This window comes from Martes martes (genome assembly GCF_963455335.1).
Source record: "Martes martes genome assembly, chromosome: 4".
NCBI lineage: Eukaryota > Metazoa > Chordata > Mammalia > Carnivora > Mustelidae > Martes > Martes martes.
Window position 1 is genome coordinate 123,676,186 of NC_137891.1, and position 21,735 is coordinate 123,697,920.

General features: G+C 34.7%; 1 protein-coding gene across 1 annotated transcript in view; it reads right to left on the reverse strand.

Annotated features, from left to right (window-relative positions):
- Positions 1–2,494: 2,494 nt before the first annotated feature.
- ADGRL2 (adhesion G protein-coupled receptor L2) overlaps positions 2,495–21,735 on the reverse strand; it is a 286,203-nt gene continuing 266,962 nt past the window's right edge. Inside the window, exons 18-23 of the mRNA XM_080801458.1 lie at positions 15,721–15,812; positions 13,713–13,881; positions 10,356–10,484; positions 9,751–9,847; positions 7,883–8,011; positions 2,495–4,528 (exon numbers count right to left, since the gene is read on the reverse strand). Coding sequence (XP_080657584.1) covers positions 3,774–4,528; positions 7,883–8,011; positions 9,751–9,847; positions 10,356–10,484; positions 13,713–13,881; positions 15,721–15,812 — 1,371 coding nt within the window. The 3' untranslated portion in view covers positions 2,495–3,773. The remainder of the gene's footprint in view (positions 4,529–7,882; positions 8,012–9,750; positions 9,848–10,355; positions 10,485–13,712; positions 13,882–15,720; positions 15,813–21,735) is intronic.

A 21,735-nucleotide genomic window follows, 5' to 3' on the forward strand; every position in this document is an offset into this window, starting at 1 on the left:
TTCCATACCATTCAAATGATAATTAAGACTGCCATGAATTAATCTGCAAATCACCAGTGCTTCCAGTCTGCCAGTGCATACTATTTAAGGACTACTCAAAATCAACATGGTGCTTACCAGCAGGAAGCAAGAGATACATCATTTTCACCAAAAAGTACACTAATTTGATTACCCTGTGAAGCAGTCCTCATCTGTATTCAACATGCTCGTAACTCTTCATACTAATGTGCGAGATTAAATGCAACAATTTCATGGAAAGAGAAGTATGTGGAACACAGGACTGTGTGGACACTCGGTACTGAGTTTTACTTGAAAAACTCTGCAGGGATTAGTGTCTTTAAAGAAAATTTCAATATCAACCAAATATGAAGAGCTGTTCTCACTGCAGAAATTCAACTTGTATGCATTCATTCAAGCTTTTCTAGTTAGGTTAAAACTGCAATAAAAATTTTCTGAGTTAAAATTCTTTACAAGACACTCTATCCTACAAGAATATGTTGAAGGTCAGTTTTAAGTCTGAAATTTGAAGTTGAATTGATGGAAACATACATTTTCTCCTTTCTTATTTAAATAAATAAAGCAGACATCCGAATACACCCCTTTAGTAAGTGCACATGGATTTGTTTTTGAAATTTGTTAATGAATTTGTGCATAATGCCTTTGTGGAAAGAGGATAGTCATGGTGATTTTGTCAAATATGTGCAGCTGTTTTACTGGTTAAAATATTATATATAGCTACCCTCAAATGAATGTGGAGGAGTTTGAATTGACAACTATTTAAGTAATTTATAGATTTGTATGGATTGTCTTCCTTATTCCTAAGTGATTTTTAAAAACCTGTAAGACAAATAACCTGTGTGTGTGTGTACGCGCGTGTATAAAAGAACAAAACCGAGCCTATGTTTTAAAATAAAATAAAGGTCAATCTGAATTAACCTGTATCAAGCTGCGTCTAAAGTAAATGGCAAAAAAAAAATCCTTATTACTAGTAGACCAGTTGTATCGGTCCCTGAGACCAGGTACACAAATGTGAACAAGTTTACAATTGCGACTATTGCAAAGAGAAACAATCAAGGATGTGGAAATTCTATATGCAGGTGAAGTCTGAGAACATCCAAAGAAACCATTGGGTTAATAAACAGACTAATGTGTGAGTCAATAGATTAATAATTTTAAACGTAAATTAATTTGTACTAGGGGACATCCTGAATGGATTTTAAGGCAACATTTATGTACTTTTAAAAAGAAATCCATTTTTAAAATGATTCTTCTTTTGGTGACAAAGATGTAAGATAGCTTCCAGACCGTATTCTCTAATATAGACTCATAATAAATTATACTTTCTAAAGAGAACAGTAACCGTGTAGGTACTATGTACTTATGTACCTGTTCACATCATACCAGTTTTAAGAACTGTTTCAAGAGAACGAAATGAGTACTAACTGAATAATCAGTGCCTTTTTGGGGGAGGGGGAGGGGTAATTCATTACTGAACCAGCCCAGCCCTAGTTGGATTATATACTGAGAAGTAATATCATACAACACTGTAAGTTTGATAGGAAAAAAGTGTAACAAAATAGAAAATTAAAAATGTTTGATTATATAATGCTCCCAAATAAAGTTTTGTAAATTCCTTAAGGATTTTAGCCAAAGAAATAAAAATACCCTTCTCAGAGAATTATCAAATCTGTTTGAATATTAATACAACTTCTTATAGTCAGTCTCCCACCTAAATATTAACTATGTGTGAATACACACCTCTATTGTTACCCTATTATTAAAATATGGATACTATATCATATAGTGCCTGCCTTACTATATCTGCATTTAGATACACGAATATATACTTGAAAAAAGTTTTCTCATTATTCTTTTTAAATTCAATACGCATGACGAACTGTGTCCACATTAAAAAATCAAGTTATTTCTAACTTAGTGGAAGCACTTGAGAGCCACTACCCTTTAGAAGAATCTGGTATAAATGTTTATGATGTAGACAGGAAAAATCTATTTGTTGAGATTCAATTATATGATTTTTGAACCTTTCCCTGATAACAAATATTGTCATTCACGGCAGCCTATAGGGATAGTTAAAATCCTCAAATTGTAAAAGTATGCTTTAGGAATGTCTTCTCTATTCTGCTGAAAAATCAATTTTTTTACGATGCCGAAATTTGTAGAATTTCCTACCCTTCTTCTTTTTGTAATTTTTGTTTTAGTTCTGACGCAATGCAACAAGAAAAAAGTACTTTCAGTAGATTTCTCTATTGAAACTTTTCTGCCAGATCCTGTATGTGGGTAATGGGCAATTTGAATACAAACATATTCCCAACAACACCCAGAACCATCAAAGCAGCTTAAGTGTATTCTTTCTCATACCTGTGGGTTATTATTACGAAGGGACCCACATATACCATGGGGGAGGGGTGGGGTGGGAAAGGACCAGTGTGTTAAAGCCAATTATGTCTCATACATAAAAGTGCACGTTATAACTACTTGAAAAAATTCACATTTATTTACTGTCAAACCGTGTTAAACTTTACACTGGATATTAGTGATGGGCTCATTATTAACAGGTTTACACAAAGGGATGAAAAGAAAAGCAGAATTTTGCGGAAACAATTTACATTTCATTAGAACTTTATCATAAAATAAATTAATTACTAAATATAGGCAGAAGGAATATGGAAGAGTAATATTTATGTTTTATTTTATTTTTTAAAAAAGAATAGGCACCTTTTGTTCACTAGAAAGTTTGTGAGAAGTGCCCAGTGCCCTCATTGCCCTCCGTTCAAGAATAAACAGAGGGGAACACACACTCTTTTCTAGATTTCACCACATTTGTGCAAGGCATGGCGTAACTGGCTTCGAAGAGTTTTTTCCCCCATAAAACGCGTTCTTTTGGCAATAAGAAATTTAAATGTAAGAATAAAGACTAACTGGTCAAAGCAGAACACTGTGTACAGTGGAAAATAAGTGAAAATGGGTAGAACTTACCATGACAGAGTGTAAGAAAAAACATTTCATAACATATGTGCAACCAAGAGCTTTTCACAATATTTTCTTCAAACTCTTTAAAATTATTTTAATGACAATTATATTTCAGTTGGACACAAATGTATTTATTTTACCCTAGCAATAGAACAAAATATAATTTCTTTAGCCATTTTTCATGAGAATAGTTCATTGTACAGTTGAGGAAACATATGAAATAAGGCCTGTGGCTTGATTGCTAGTGGTTAAACATGTTTTCAATCTTTGCCTTAATGTAAAAGATTTGCAGCGAACGAACTGCAAACTGACGCAGAATGGCTCTCCTGCTTTTCCAAGTCTTGTCAGGAACAGTAAGGTACAGTAAATTTGTCCCACAGGATTTTAAAGCCTACGTCTTGTATATAATACAATGCAGGCCTACAAAAACGGTGCAGCCATATTTACAGATTTAGTTCACAGACTGCTGCAGTAGAATGGCTGGAAAAGTTTTGTTTTGCTTGCTTCACAATTTCTCTAAACAGCAGCAGAATCTTAAAATACCTGGTTGGCATCTCTTTTCTTTGTAACAAATAATCATTTTAGTATACTCTGTGTATATACAAAGTTTCTGTACGTTCTATAAAAATTCACAGAACTTCAAGGTTCAGTCATCTTTTTACACTGGAGAACCACAGGTCAACAGAGCCATCTCTCCGAGCAGAGTCTGAGGGAGCTGCACTGGGCCAGCGGAGTCTTTATTAATACTTGCCTGTGGCCCCTGGAATTCCTTAGCTGCTCTATTAAAGACTCGTGACCAGCTGCATTTGTCCTTCTCTAACGTCTCCTTCGGGAATACACCCTTCCTTGTTAATGGGGATTATGTAACCATCACTATTGCCCCTGCTGATCTGGTAACACATCTGAAGCTGATGGCCAGCTCCAAGATTTGGCATGCTTTTATAGTAAATGTCCTCATTCTCACTCCTCCTGGAGGGAGAGAGGTCCTCTTCCATGTCAGGGCTGCTCTCCTGGTAGGGAGAGTCTCTAAGGTTGGGCATGCTTGTATAAAGAGAGTCTCTGTTGGGGGACTGGAGGTGGTCCTCGGCCTCAGCGGTCAGCTGGGAGACGTAGCTGTCAGTCCCCTCGGGCTTCACCTTCTTCTGGGGCTGGTACAGAAGAGAGTGAGTCCGCTGAGGAATGAGCGGTGCCTCAAGCTCCTTGTGGTGGAGCTCTAGCCCCGGGTTGTCGCCGTGCATCAAAGAGGAAGCGTCGGCCACGATCGCGTCATCTTCGCTGCTGCTGCCGCCGATCACAGGTTTGACTGGCAGCGTGAGCTCGAGGTTGTGAGTCTTGCTGCTGCCCCGCAGGTTGTTGTGCACTAACTCTGAAATGATCATTTTCTCGAAAGCGGTATCATTCAGACTTAGTCCACAGTCCACGACTTGCACGCTGTCATTATAGTCCCCCTTGCGCAGTGAGTAGCTGTTGTTAAAGTTACCATTTAGCGGTAGAGTATCCATGGCACTTGTATCCCTGGCATTGTTCAGTGAATGTCCTGAAACGGGAAAGGGGGGGGGGTTTCCGTTACTGCCGCTGTTCCTTCCCAAAGCATCTTTACTTCTTTCGTACAAAACTTTTTTAATGTCGTTCAGGACAAAGTTGTATTTGAAAGCTAACACTTGAACAGTGCCAGGCTTTCCCGCATTCCCAACGGTAAACAGTTGCAACCCCTTAGATAATAGGAAGAAGTGTGAAAGAATAATACTGTTTTCCAGGGAGGGAAGATGGCATACAGAATATTATTTGATCAATTTCAGGGAGACAGTAGTTATCAATTGATTTTTGGTCAAATCTCTGACACTCTTTCAAGGAAGACTTCACTCCATGCCCTTGCATAGTTAATGCAAAGCAATTCATTAGTGACATTTACATTTTAAAGTACGAGACTATGGTTTATAAAAATAAAATTAACAGAATTTGTCCTAAACAACACTAAATTAAAAAAGGAATAAGTCACATACAAAAACCAAAGGCAAATGTACAACATAAACCCACATAACTGGCAAGCAACTTTTTAAACAACATTCTAACATTTCCTTTTTCTGGAGATGGAGTAAAAAAAAGAATGAAAAAAATGGACAGATACAAAGAATCATGTTCAACGAAGACAGCCATCTCTCACACTGACGGGACCAAGGGCCCACAAGCACCATCCGACAACACGATAGACAGCAGGTGGAATGACTCACTTTGGACAACTCACATCATGTCTGTCTGCTCAGGCTATCTGGCCTAAGAGTAGCTGATATATAAAAGAAAGTAAAATGATTTATTGTAACATGATGAAGAATTTCTAAGCTTCTCAGCAACTTAGTCAGAGCAAGGGTTCAACAAATTAGATTACCAGCAATAGCAGCCTTTTGCTTTTTCATTTAATAGTTATCGTTTTGATTTTTTGGTTTCCTTTTGGTACTAATACTCTCTAATCGTAATGGCCCCAGGCTCCTAATGGTCAAAGTTTGCCTGCAGCCCTGCAGTTGCATCAGCCACAGTGACAGTACCGAATGAACCAGCAGAGTCTACTGTACGAGACTGGCCCACAGACACCATGGGCATGGAGGTTAGACGCAGAAATGTTAGAGATTTCTTAAGTATGGGTCACAGAAATCAAACCAATAATAGATATTAACTATGGAATGGGAAAAGGGTGTCAGCCTTGGCTAATATATATTTATCTCTAAAGGAATGAAAGACTGGATAAGTCTGCTGAAGATATGAAAAGAGGTTTAGAAGGAAAAAAAAGATGGTAACATGCTCTCTTGGAATCAGAAGTTGTATTTTCTACAGACACATAAACATGTAAACTGAGACATCACAGTGCTTCTCAGGCAAATGAAAAAAAAAGTTTTAGAGAAAATTAAATGATCTGCACCATGGTAAGTTAGGTTATTCATTCTCAAAATCCTAGAGAAAAAAAAAAATCACTTGTTTACAGATAGGTCTGGAAAAAAAAAAGAATGAAATGATGTTACTGAATGACACTGGCCACTGTGAGGCTGCTGCATTGTATGCAAGGCTTGGAGGAGTCGAGGAAAAATTTCATTCTTGGAAAAAATAGGAAATTTCCCTTTTTAGTGCTGACTCCACTCTTAAAGCTGCAGATTATCCTAGAAAACTCGATTTAACGACCAACAAATATGTGGGAACTGTTCAATAACTTCTCGTTAGCAGAAAATGAGTAAGTGTGTGTGTGGGGGGGTATACCTGTTGGTGACTCGTTTTATTTTAAAAAACTCTGATCCAACGTCTACATTGGAAAAACAGACAATTTCATTTTTACCAGACTCCACATATAAATGAAGTTATTACAATAGTATCTGTAAGGCTTCCTTTAGTTTGATTGACATAACTGTCTAGCTTCTTAATTCATGCATGTGCCACCATCTTTATTTAGAAAACATTTGGTGTTTAAGTTCTAGGTGACACACAGATCACTTGCTAGCATCTGTTTCCTCTATCGAGGTTCGATCTTCCCATTTTTCTTTCCTTTTACCATTGCTTAATAAATATAAAAATATATACTGGGTAATGCAAAAGGTGTTTTCTATGATATACTGCAGATTTAAGCACATCTTTGACTGGTTTTGAAGAGGCAACTTTTTCTGCCCAAGTTCAGGTAATTCACTTGAAGACTTTCCACAGCCTGTAGCAAGATTACTGTGGGAATGCAGAGATGATAAGTCAATTATTAAGCTTTCTGGTTGACAGCACCTCAGGCTTTAAAGAGCAAATTATTTCAGCATTGCATATACTTAAGTATGGACAGCATTTGCTACAGACCTCTATTACTGACAAAAGGCAGTACAGACAGATGTACTGTTTGAATTTGGTACCAGTTTAGTTGGAAATTGTGAACCACTTGCCCGCTGAGTCTACTTCATGACTGCTAGTTATGTTTTAATTGTGCCGGTTAAAAATCATGCTGAAAAAATTTACATTTGATAGGCAAAGTTAAGTTTGACTCCCATACTTGTCTCTCTGTAGGTTGCTAGAGGAAAGCATAAGGAAAGTAAGAAAAACAAGAGAATGAAAAGAGAAACTGCAGTTACGTTAAAAAAGAATTTAAGAAAAAAAAAAAAACGGAAACAAAGTTCTTTGTTTAATTTAGTGGCAAATATCAATCACAAATAAATATTACGTGCTAGCAATAATTATGTGATAACTTTTACTGAAGTCTTGCAAACTGTGTTAATATTAAATGCTTTTTATTTTAATAAGCTATTAGAAAACATAGTAATACAGGATGGGTTAGTGACAATCTCTCCCCCTCCCCCAATAAACAACTAAAGGTATAAACTGACTAATAGTAACTTCATTCTCAAAGTTTTTTTTTAAGGAAAAAACAAACAAACAAACAAACAAAAAACCACTACCATAAAGCTGCACTATACTATAGTTTGGTTACATTGATAATGCTGGATGTAGTTTTCTATACCTAGGCATCCAAATTATCTTTATTAGCTAATTCATTCCAGAAGCAAATTCTGTCTGCAAGCTTTAGGGTAAACTGAACAGTATATTACATAGATAGGATACCTCTAAATGATATAAATCTTGAAGATGGGCTCTCGGACCATGTGATGTCAGTCCTGTAATAATATATTAAGATTTATGCCACCTGTGTTAAAAACATGGATAATTATTGGTAAATACTATCATGACTGAATTTTTACTATAATATAGTGCAGTTTTAGAAGCCTGGCATGGGCAATACCATAATTCTTTAAACTGAGAAATTAAAGATGTAATAATAAATATATGGCAACTTGAGTACTCTAGAAAAGGGGCAAAGATCAGAGCTCTGTTTAGCAGCAAAGAAAGGTAGTTTTATTCGTAAGTATAAGCACACCTGGTGAGTTAAATACAGGAGCTGAAGGGGCATTACATACAACTGTTTCAGCGAGCAATGTGTTATAGGGGTTGTTAGTGCCGTGGGGTCGAAGAAGAGGGTTTGTTAGTAGGTAATTGCCAGTCATTCCTAAAGCAAAGAAACAGAAAAAAATACATCAGTTCTCTTATTTTTGTGTTACAGTTGCAGTAAAGTACTTTTTGTATTCATCAAGGGTAGCAGACAAGTTGGCAATGGATTATCTGCTGAAATTTTCTGACTGTATTTGAACTACTAATTTGAAGGAGAAAGGGGAGAGGGAAGTTAAATTTCAGTAATTCACAGGTGCTTTCTAAGTCCCCCAAGTAAACACCTGCTGAGGATGACATTTACTAATTTATACAAAATCACTTTTAAACAAAAATGGCAATTAAATGCACAGAGATCAACATTATGTTTCAAGATGTTACTGCTTAATATTAAAAACCTAACCACTGAGGCCCAGAAGAGGGAATCTCAAACTTTCAGATTTACAGGTGTGGGATTATCCCTCATGAAAACATCTGTGTTAATATCAACTTTGACACAAGCAAGAGGAAAACAACTTTCACAAACAAGTAAAAAGTACGACACATTGCACAAAGCTTCTCTTAGTAAATGCGAGAGAGCACACATGCCAAGGGGGAAGAAAGAGACTGTGTGTATAATGAATTATTAGACCATTCACAAACTCCATATAGTAAGAATTTTCATTCCGTAATCTTATTTGCCAGGTTTCAAAAATGAATCATTGAATAATTCATTTCCTTTTTGATAGTCATCTTAACAGAATTAGGTAAAACATCAGAGCAATGGAATAAACACACATTTCACTCATTCTAATTGACAAATTACAAACCTTTCAATACTTATCAAACATATGTTTTGCATAGCTAATGTAATTTGGCTAAAAATACTTTAAAATTCAAGTTGGTTTTGATGCCATACATACTCCTTTCTTCATTTTAAACCAGAATCTCATCAGAACAATGTCAACAGTGAAAAATGTCTCTAATATTTGTGATAAAATAGAACATGTTCTATTATATTACAAATCAGTATATCAAAACAAATTACCTGGATAGATTACCTTTTTAAGGATGTGTATATATATATATATAGATATAGATATAGATATAGACACAATAACATTATTTTTTTCATACCAAATTCAAATTTACTAAGCTTGCACTCAGGATTATGTGTGTCTACGTGCACTTGTGTCCTTATCCTGCTTAATTATTATATTTGCCAGCTTATTTTAAGTAATAATTCATCATTTATGTAAGTTTAAAATTGGAAGCACATTAAAAATAGTAATTCAAATAGAAAAAACTGCTTTATAGATTCTCATGTATTTAATTAGTTGTTTATGAAAATTACTATAAATGTTTTTGACACTTTTTTACTTTTGGAAAGAAGTGTAAAGTAAAATAATTTTACAAATAAGAATTTTCACCATAAAATTGGCCGTTTAATGTGAATAGTAGTTATTCTAACTATATTAATGTTTTAAAAAGAAAACTCTCACAAATGTCTCAGAAAAGATAAATTTGTATTCACTAAAGAAAAATATTTTTAATCTGTGGCAAAATATGTTCTTAGTAATTACTTTTTTCAGCCTTATTCTGTTACTGTGGAGTATAAAATTCTACTTTTTGCATTACATTATTGAGTAAGACGAATTTATGTGTACTTTCATAAAGGATAAAAGTTGACTCAACAGGTTTAATAGCTTGTGATATAAACCCATTTGAGAGGAAAAAAATCAGTAGTTTCTCTAGAGTTATTGTAAATTGGCAAAAGGTACAAAATTTATATTGTAAACTCAAATTTTCCTAGTAACTGACCTTGATTAAGTGTTGAAGTGCTATTGATGTCACCTGAGATAAAAGAAGATTCAGACTGTTTTCTCACAGTGTCATTCCACATCCTTCTTATACGACTCTATTAATATAAAATAGCAAGACATATGTTATGTTAGTTTCCCCAAGCTCACCTTATTAAAGACATATAAAGATCTACCCTAAACAATCTGTGTAGGATTATCTGGTGCCTGTTAAAAAGAAATGTGTGTTGATTCTGGTCTAAAACTAAGGAAGTCTAGAACTGAAGAATGAATATTTAATCTTCCACTCTTCGTGGAGATGACTGATTATTTAACAAACGTTTAGTGAGTGCCCACAATGAGTACCGTGCTATGTGACCTCAGGGTATCCCAAAAATGATCATATACATCTTAAAGAAGTTACACTTCTCAAAAATGATGCTCACACCTAAAGAAACACCTTGAATAAATACTTCAGAAGAAATTAAGACCAAAAAACTAAAAAAGCAAGTATCTGCTACCTAGATCGTTATAATGAGGAGACAATTAGTGCATCTGAACAGAACATGTCTCGGTAGGCTTTCTATAAAGAAGGTTAATTAAAGATGTTGTCAAATTCTTTGTTACCTGTGTGCCAGAGGAATACCGAGCACTCGTTCTGGTGGTTGATGCCTTCACTGAACTGTGGGGGCTCTCAGTTGGGAGGCCCCCGCAGCAATAGGAGTGTCTGAAGCACTTGCCATATTCTTTTCGTACCTGCATTGAATAACCACGAGACCGAGAGATTAACACAAACATACTTGCTTCTCTCTGTCGCTCTCATTAAATGAGCAGTGGAAACAACTGAGAAGAATAAGTTCACTAACACTTTTCTGTGGAGCGAATAAATTGAATTTCTAAAATCAAGTTCAACTGAAAATGCTGAAATAGTAATCAGAAAAATATCTTTGCCTACCAGACTGGCTAGTAGGAGCTTCGAAATGTGATGTAATATGTGAAAATGTTTTATGCCTTATTGTTACACAAATGTTATTAATACATACATAATAATGTTTTGAAGCCTTATCTATATACTTAGCAACCCCGATTTTACATTTTATGCTAAAAAAAGGACAAAAAATTAGAACTTTCCTTGCTTAATTACATTTAATCACTCATAATCCAGTCATTTAAGTTTCATACGCTTCATGTCCTTTTAGGTAGGTCAATACATAAACTTCTTTTACCAGATTGCACACTTTCGCGGGTAACCTCTTTATAATGACAAGACTACTTCGGCACATGAATAAAGAAGAAAAGGACTTTGATACATATGCTATTAATTAGGATGGAATGTATTCTTCATTTTCTGATGTGTCTAGCTTTAACATTTAGTGTAGAGAGTCTAAGATGCCTATTCACTTCATTAGCGCACAAGGGAACTCTTTATGCAATTTCCATTCACATTAATGTGTTACCCATGTAATTTCCCTTTTCCCCTGAAGCTAGGATATATGAATAGATAGGAAAGCTGTTAGGCCTAAAGAAAGTTTAAAGTCAACTTTAAAAATTGAAGTCCATACAATTGTAAAGAATAGAGCCCCACCTACAAAGGTGGTGCAGAATTGGGAGGAGTGGAGAAGAGGGCTGGATTTTGTGCAGCTCTATTGGCCTATGAACAAGTTCTGCTCTGGCTTAGAGCCAGACTGAAATTAGAACAGACAAGGAGACTCTGCGTAAGAAATTACTTTCTTTCTTTCTTTTTTTTTAATTTATTTATTTGATAGACAGAGATCACAAGTAGGCAGAGAGGCAGGCAGAGAAGAGAGGAGGAAGAAGGTTCCCTGCTGAGCAGGGAGCCCAATGTGGGGCTCAACCCCAGGACCCTGGGATCATGACCCAAGCCGAAGGCAGAGGATCTAACCCACCGAGCCACCCAGGCGCCCCAAAGAAATTACTTTCCAGTAGGTTGCCAAAAACACTCAAATAGACTCCTCCCCCCCCCCGCCGCGCCCCCCCCCTCCCTGCCCAACACCGTTCTATTCTCAGTATCTGCCTGCAGACGCAGGACTTCGACACTTATTCCTTGAAAAATTACAGAATTAAAGTTGCTAGATGACTTTTTAAACCCAAGTGCACCTGCATTTTCATCCTGTTAGCCTTATTTAACTACACCTATTAGAACAAATAACAATGGGCTTGAACTTTCAAAGCATTTTCTTGGCCTAAATATGCTCACTTAAGCAGTATGAAGCATGATTTTAACTAACTCATTTTGTATCATATTCTTAGCGATTCATACTGGCAGCACCCAACAGGACATACCCAAGACTAGGTAGAACGTGTTCAAAGGGAAGCCTAACACATTGTTCAAAAAATGTGATTTTTAATCAAAAAGCACAGCAATGGGATGCCTGGGTGGCTCAGTGGGTTAAAGCCTCTGCCTTCGGCTCAGGTCATGATCCCAGGGTTCTGGGATCGAGCCCCACATGGGGCCCTCTGCTCAGCAGGAGTCTGCTTCCCCTCCTCTCTCTCTGCCTGCCTCTCTGCCTACTTGTGATCTCTGCCTGTCAAATAAATAAATAAAAATCTTTATAAAAAAATTTTAAAAAAGCACAGTAAAATCTTTGTTCAATTAATACACATAACCTGTACGAGGAAATAATTTATGCTTTATGTTAAAAACTTTGGGAAGAAATTATGATATGTGATCCTATACATGTATACAAAAGGCTCATTTGTGTAAGGTAAAGTAAAAACCAAAGTAATTACAAGATTATACCTGTATAATGTTTAGAAAATTAAAGTTCAGTGTTATTAAATAACACCTGATACCTCACAAAAATTTTTTTTGTACATTTCATGGCTCTTAACTGCTCTGAAATGCTGTATGACCAAGCCTATGGCAATCAAAATGGTATTTTATCCAAATAATACCCTCCAGTGTTGGTTTTGCCTAATGCCTATATTGCTGTGAATGTACATTATCTGTCAGTATTGCACATCCCACTGTCATTATCTCAAAATTATAGCTTACTCAACAACTGATGGAAGTAACAACACTATCATCTTGTCAGGACTGAAAACATAATAGTTTTCACTTTCAAAATTCTATTTCGCTGTTCAATTTAGTGACCAACTAGTAATAACAGAATAAAAAGACTATATTAGATATGCAGGCAGAGAAAAGATGATACCTAGTTAAAAGGCAGCTAAGCTATTCTCTTAAGGTTTACATCTTCCTGCAAGTTTTTCATCTTTAACTTTAATTTTTGAATCATTTTTGCTGACTCCAGTTAACATAAAATCAGGACAAAATAGTAAGATGTGAGATATTAAATTACTGGGTTTTAGATTTTTCACAACGATTCAAAAGGTAACATTAATATTAAATTTTTGTATGTCTGGTGCTTTTAAAACCAAGGTCATTTATCCTTATGTTCAATTTCGTTTTGGAACACTGCATTCCCTTTACCAAGCAAAAAATTAGATTATTTAACCTTTTTAAAAAATCTTGTATACTTTTTTTTTTTTTTTAAGATTTTAGTTATTTTTTCATGAGAGACAGAGACAGAGAGAGAGAGGCAGAGGCAGAAGGAGAAGCATGCTCTCTGTAGAGCTGGGAGCCTGATACAGGACTCGATCCCAGGACCCTGGGATCATGACCTGAGCCGAAGGCAGACACTTAATCAACTGAGCCACTGAGCCACCCAGGGGCCCCTATCTTATATACCGTTTGCACAAAGCATGTTTGTAGACCCCACTAGCAAAGAAGAAATCTTAACATCAGTGTCTAATATTTTCAAAGTGAGATCCAAAAAGATGATTGGTATTGACTTATTTTATATGTGAAGCCTGAATTTCCAGACATGCATGACAATTAATGATTAAAAATGATTCTGTTTAGTAATATGTCAGCTGTAAAATTGTAAAATCTTCTCCATTTCATCTCTGATTTTCAAACCAAAGAACAAGCAACTAGAGTCTGTAGGTGTCTTCACTTACTTTCTTTTGGAGAGCACAGTGAAAGATGAAAATGAACACTCCCTGGAAAGCATTAAAGATGGTGAAGAGATATGCCATCACAATAGTCTCCTCATTAATAAAAAGCAACCCAAATGACCAGGTTAGGCCAAGAAGACATAGAAGAGCAAAAGCGCCAAGCACCCAAGACCTGAAAAAATAAAGTGAATTTTATTAACAAGTTCAATGAGAAAACACCACATCACACTTAAATATTAACATATCAGTAGTAGCAGTTGACTTTCTCTATGTTCACATTCAAATTCAACAGCATTTTGGCTTTAACCTTTCATTGATTAGAGAAAGAACAATAGCATTTAGTACTGCAGCCTCCAGTGAAAACAGCAACAGCAGGTATGACCTTTTCTTACTCCAGCATTAACAAGGTATCAGAACTATATTAAAATACAAGGTGTAAAACATCCCCCATGACTTTATTGTCTTTTATGTGCATTTTAGTCAAAGAAATTAAGGAGTCCTTAATTAGTTTACTCCTGTCTTTTTATCCCTGTGGTGCACTCATGACACTGAATAATGTGACACATACAGAAAGGTTAAATGGCAGATAATCATTTCACACCTAAACTGTAGATTCTAATAAACTGATCTTAGGTGAGCCTAAGGTATTTTAACTAAAGCATGAAGAAGCCTCGCTGAAATGGGACAAAAATATGAGAACAACTTCAAAATAAAATAATTTTGGAGAGATTTCATCATGAATAGCTTAAGGAGAAAAGAACTGTAGAAAATAGGACGGAATGGAAAGGATTTAAAGTCAGTGCATTCCATGTCTAACTAATGATCTTACTTGATAAATGGCTTATTATCTTCATAGCTAGAAAGCATTATAAGCAGAAAAGAGAAACAAAATTATTAGACAGAATTAAAATAGAAAGTAATAAGAAAGCATTTATATATTTTATAAATTAGTCAAAATTAAGAAAGTCAAAATGCAGAGGCAAGCAATTAAAAAATAAAGGCATATTATAGTTTTAAAATACTATAGCAAATTAGATATTCCAAAATAACTATAAAAATTAAGGGCAATTCATGATATTGACGGATTTGTAAAAAATATAAATCATGCCATAAATTTGTTAATGTAGGGTTCTACCTTACCCAGGTAAGTCCGTATTATAGTAGCCATCACAAACACGGTAATTACTGGTGTAGATGAGAAGACAGAAAGAGGAAAAGGAAGAAAAGAGAGAGATGCTAAAGATTAGCTCTCTCTCTTACCATGCAACATGCAATGAAGCTGGCACTAACCTATCTAAAACATCTAATTTTTTAAAAGAAAAATTACCCTTACTATAGATCTGCCATTTTTTACATTACAAATATTTTTCACAATCCCATTATAACCAACTTGAATAATACCTCCTCAAATTTTAAATTAACTCATATCTAAAAGATAACTCTGAAAATCCTTCCATAAATGACTTAATGAATCAACAGCTATCAATTATTTAATTAGATAGCATTTTCCATTGATAGGATATTGTAGTTTTTATTCAATATTGAAATAAAGTAAACATTTCTTTAATTATCATGAAAAACAATAGATAATCTCCAATTAACAATAGTAATAGAGTAAATTATCTTAGGAAAACAAGATTAGAAGTAGAAACTGCTCAGAATCCTTAAATCAAAAAAGTCATTTAACAAAACAAACTTAATATCATCATATCAGCCATGCAAACAGCAACATCACTTTGAACTGCATTTTAAATTTAAATGAAATTGCTACAGTGATATGGAATTTCCACAAAGCCACTGAAACAATTTCTTGGCTCTAGATCAAGACAGAAATCATTATCTAATTTTTGACCAATGTCTGTGACATGGTTAACAGTGAGACTCAACCTTGATCAGTAAAACTTCATTCTGAATAATTTCTACAGTTGAAGGAAAGCATTTATGTATTCTCTGTGGAGAGTATCTTTCACTTAGTTTGTCAAGCACTAAAATTAAAATACTATATACTTACTTAATGTTTTCCAACCTGCTAGAATCTGGTTTCAAAGTGTTTGAGTGCTTCACCATTTTGCATAAGGTGATCACCAGGAAGATAATATTTAGCTGTTACAACAAATAAAGAATTAGACCACTGTAACCACAGAGTAAAAAAATGAGCAAGTTTTGCAAATACACTTAATGAGTTAATGCAGCTAAATACCAATGACATGGGTATATAGTAGACATTCACTGACTCAGTTTTAATAGGCAAGGATCAAGTTGAGTCTAAATAAAAAATACTCCAGCTATGTATGATCGATTTTTTTAATAGATCATTTGACATGAAATTACAACCTCATTAAATCAGCATCATGTGGTGATGATTAAATAAATTAGAAAATCCAAATTAGTTTCTTTAGCTAGAGGTACTCCAGGGCCTAAAAGCCATCTAAGGGAAACACTGAAGTGAATTCTTCAGAAGGGACATTTACATCATGTAGCTTACAAGAATTGCGGGATTTGGGACCTTAAGACTTAGCTGAGAGTCTAGCTTTTGATTTTGACTGATTAGAGAAGGATAATCACATTTGTATGATCTATTTGTAAGGTAATTGTGAGAATCAAATGAAATAAAATATATGAAAAATTATGAAAAAATATATGAAAAATATTTATTAGTTCCAGAAAGACAAACTTTTAAAATATGTATATATTTGCTACTAAACTGTTAAAAGCCATCAGTCCTTTTGTTCTTATGCCTCTCTGTTGAATGGGCATAGGTAAATTCTGAAGAAAGGCTGCTTTGAGTCCCTCTAAACACTGAGCTGTGTAAAGAATCTAGGTGCAAACAAAAGCAAAAAAGAGGGAAGATGGAACCAGATAAGGAAGGCAGGCTTGGGAGGTCAACATGAGTCAACATGAGCTTGGGAGGTCAACATGAACTGAGAAGAAAAGACATGTTTTGACTGAAGAGAGATAATGTTTGCAATTTTACATTTGCTTGTACAGAAACCTAGCAGAATGCTGGACAGAGGGAAGGCAGCTCCATTTTTACGTTCTAAAAACAGAACTAAGCCTGATCACTCCTGGATTTCTTTGACATTTTATTTACTTCAGATTATTACTTTTAAAAAGACAAAACAAAATTATATTTTGTGAGCTTTACTTGGCTTAGACAGTGCAAGCCCCAATGGTGTATTCAGGAAAGGACAAATGGGGACAAGAGCAATTCCTTGGTGGTAAACACTCAACATAATTTTGTTATAATAAGACGTCATTTTTACTGAGTCACAATACCATCTGATAAAGTGATAATGCTGTTTTACTCATTCATCACTACTTCTGATTTTGTAATTAGGAAAAATTACATAGGGCAATAAATAAAATTTCCAAGTCGTTCCTAATGATGAGTTTAGGAACACAGTGAAGGCTTTCATCTAAGCTGTTTATTACTCATTTTGTCAATTGTGCCTTATTATTTCTCTTAGATGTAGAATTTCCTCTTAAGGGATAAAATGAGGTCAATGGGTATAATTTGCAAGTGTTGGCAGATAGCATTCTATCGTTCCATGTTAATTACTTAATATTAACAAAAGAAACTCTCTGTTTAAAACACCTACTTAAAAATTAACTTATTAAAATACTTGTCCAGAGAAAAAGCAAACAAATATGTGGAAACACTAGCTTTATATCCTAATGATTATTCCAGGTGGTCACATAAAATAAAATTTTTACATTTTCAGAGATATTACAATATAATGCAATTCATTCAACAAATATGTATTGACGTTACTGCTCCATACAAGAATGTGCCTATTGTATTGCACATAAGATACAATTTCTACCTTTGAAAAGTTAGGGAGATCCTTCTGATAGGACAGTAAATAGCTGACTTAGTTTCTAAAGATGATGGTACAGTACATCTCTAATTTTTTAAAGGAAAAGTCAACAGTGTTTTTACTTTTTATTTTATGCAACAGTAGGTCTTAACTAGTAAAATTAGAGAATGGTTACAAATAAGAACTCCAAATATCCTAAAAACAAACAAAACAAAATGCAAATAAACACGCTGATGCAACTCTTAAGAAAAAAAAGCTGCCTTGTACATTCAGAGTTAAAATCCTTTAAACTTCTGGACCCTTCTTTTTGAATGTCATAATATAACCATTTCTTTCTTTCATTCCGTAATTCTGGACCTTGGGTTATTTCTTTCCCCTTCCTTTTCTTACACAATTTCGTAAAACATATAGGGCCACAATTTGGTGTTCATCACTTTCTAAGCATATTAATTAACCCCTCAGGAATAAATAGTAGTGGTAGTACACTCCAGGAAGGAAAAAAGTTATACAACTTCTTTGTAAAATTGTATAATGTAAAAACTACAAGAAAATAAAGAAAGCAAATTTGGAAAAATGTGGATGTATAAGGTATCATGTTATGAAAAGAAAAGGAGTACAAAACGTGAAATCTTGAGGATGAACACATACCAACATTTTTCAATGAAGACGACCACGTTAAAATTCTGAAGTAAAATAGTTACTTCAGAATTAACACATTTTCTAATAAAGCTGAAATGAAAATGGAGTCTACCCACTGAAGAACAGAATTAAATTTAAATATAAATAGAATTAAATTTAAATATGATAAATAAAATTAATAAATATGATAAATATGATAAATAAATTCTTTCTTTCTTTCTTTCTTTTTTTAAGACTGAGAATTAACCAAGTCGAATGCGACACAGAAAGCCTATCTTATTTAATCCTTAACAAACAGACTGGTAGATAGATACCTCTTCTCTCCTTCCTCTCCTATCACTCTACTGGGAATTGTTAACATTATATATGTGTTTAGTGCTTCCTTCTAGTTACAAATATAGTACGTTCACTTATAATAATCCTATGTCCAGAGGTAACAGGAAGCACTTGGAGAGTCAGTTTACATTCTAAGATGTTAAGTACCTTGCCAGAGATTACTTGGCTGCTATAATATTAGTGCTGGGATTCAATATGCTTTGTGATGGCTCCATAGCCCAGCAAATTTACAGATAGAATTAACCGGTTTATTCTGGTGAGAAAAGTAAGAGTCTCTCCTAGCAAAGCAAAAACATACTAGTTTTTATTAAAAAAAAAAAAAAAAAGATTCTACGTCTAGAAAGAGTCATCCATTTTAGAAATCACTCAGAGATGATGAGTGAGTTGAAGATAAATAATAAATTCATATATAAAATACAGCCTCAAGGAAATTCTGAACATAAGGGATGTGCTCTTCAAATGACTTCTACCTGACTGACTTGCTAGAATAACTAATTCTCTATTTCTTTGTTAAACACTACCATCCCATGATCAGCAAATGACTAAAATGTCCACACACTCCTACTCCCAGTAGGCAAACAGTATGTTTAACAGTTAGTTCTGTTTTCTCAAACCTGTTTGTGTTCCACTCACATAACTAAACATCACACAAACTCATAATTGAGTCCAAAAAAGGACTGTCGTTTCTAACATAGTAGAATTGAATGTTTCAAAAGATGTTTTAAAAGAGAATCTTTTAAAAAACAATTAAAAATAGTAGAAAAATAATCATAAAACCACAGAAAGATTTTTGCACTCAAATTGTTTCACGAAAATCTGTGATTTCTCCAATTTAAAAAACCGAACAGAAGAATTGTAATTAGCACACTAAAATTTAAGTTGCCAAGAAATTTATAGTTAAATCCTATACTAATTTAGACTTGGAAATACAACTTGAAAATATACAAATAATGAAGCAATGGTGTCTTCAACAGGACAAAAATACCATCATTTCAAGAAAAACTAATTATGCAAAAAAGTACACCAGACATACTATAAACCATAAAACACAGCAGCAAAAAATAAATAAATAAATAAAAAGCTAAACACAAGGTACTTTTCTTTTCCCCAAATCCACATTAAAAATTTCACTGATAATGTGTTTATTAGTCTTACTAAAAAAATGAAAAAGATACTTATGTCATTTAGGTATTGAACATTTTAATATATTATCACCAATATGTATGACAGTAAAATGCTTTCTGGAATTAAATAGAACAAATCCTGAAATGTAAATAAATTTTTAAAAGGAAGTTTTAGAGTTCTTTCTTTCTCTCCAGTGCTAAAAATATATATATATATTTTCATAGAAAAAATATTGTTGGCTGTGATCTTTTTCAGGAGGTGATACACTTCATAAGAGTCATGATTCTGTAGAGTAAAATATTTTCTTCCCTCTCTTCTTCTTTGCCGTTCTCTTAAAATGTAACTAAGGGAATCAGAACAAGAAACTGAAGGGCAAACAGAAATATCTTTGATTAAATCTATCATTCCAAACAGTCACTTACAGGCAAAAAGAAGTTAGTTTCAAATGAATTACTGACTGCAAATCTGAGTTGTTCCTTCTTTGCATTTTCACCATAACATAAATGGCTCTTTCCAGCCATAAACTTCTGGGCTGCTGCTGCTGCTTCTTTTTTTTTTCCTTTCTAATTAGAGTAAGTGATCTCTTTCTCCTCACTTTTATTTCCTCTCAATTTATTTTCCTGCATTTGGTATGCATTTAAAAAATAAAAGAAATCCCAACCATCAAAGGAATTTCTCCTATTTCTTCCTGGAAAGCAGGCAAAAAGCCAGGGAGAGAAGAATGTCTCTATCATCCAAGTGCTGCTCTTCTCCCCTCAAATTCCAATGCAACCACGTTTTGGCCAGTTGTTTTTTTGTTTCTTTCTTTCCAACATAAATACCAGTACCCTTAAACAGAGTACATATTTGGGGATAGGTTGGAAGGTCTTACGCATCAGTGAGAAAGGAAAAAGACGGAATTACAACTCTGTATACAAAGAACCTGGAAAGTGCATGTCATGACTCAATCACTCACAGAGAAGTCACTAGTAAGTACAACTGTAGGACTGTTATATACGAAATATCAACCCACCAAGCTTAACGCCCACACTGATGATTAATTTAGAGATGAAGCAACTCATCCAGGAATTAATCAGATTTTATTTCTGCTGTGTGTGTGTTTATGTGTGTACACATAGGTAAATAGGTAGACAGGCATCTCTTAATAGAATTCTATGTGAGAGAGACGGCAAATTCAGAAGAAACAGATTTTCCTATTCAGCTAAGTAGAGCTAATTGCCAAATGGGGCACTCCTTCTCTTGTAATGACAAATAAGACTCTTTCACTTATCTCAAAATAATAATTTCATGAGTTCTAGTATAGATAATCTGCCAGTATAATTTGCTGCTTGATGACAGGGCATAGCCAACTACCCACCCATACCGGGGACACGAAAATACAAAGGACTTGGAGACAAGCAGAGGGAACCAGCGATTGCGGAAGCACACCGTTTGTTTTAGAGTCATCAACCTGCTCAATTGAATCACATCCGTCTGAGCTTAGCAGCTTAAAATTCATTCCACAGCTCGCAGTGCTGACATGGATATGATAAGACAGAAGAACAGAAACACCGCTCTGAAGTAACCTAACTGAACTGCACATGTTCTGACCCTTTTTGTCCTCCCTGGAGCTTTTGCTACCTAGCAAATGCAACTCTAAACTGCACTTGTATCGCCAGATCTTTCCTGTTAGCCGAGCAGAAGCCTATTTCTCCCTGGGACTAGCAGCCAGAGAGGTGTTCTCTGAAGAAGACTTCTAAATGAGTGTGTGAGCTGAACTCTTACTGAACTGAATTAATTATTAACGATGCAGATGGAGCTGTCCAAATGATAAGAACAGCTCCTGACGTGTCATGATCCAAGCTTTCATTAAACCATTTCAGGCATACTAATGGTTTCCCACTGCTCATTACTTACAAGCACTTTTCTCATAGATATAATAACTCTAGTGCCTGTAGGCAAGACAGTCTATAGAAATACAGAAGCAAGAAGTTTTATCTTCCATAGCATGTTATTTTTCTTCATAGAACGTTATGAAAAACATACACTTACTTAACGTTACTAAGTTAAATGGCTTCAATTCAGAAAAGTTGGAAATGCAAAATTCCAAAAGGAACACAATCCCTTTC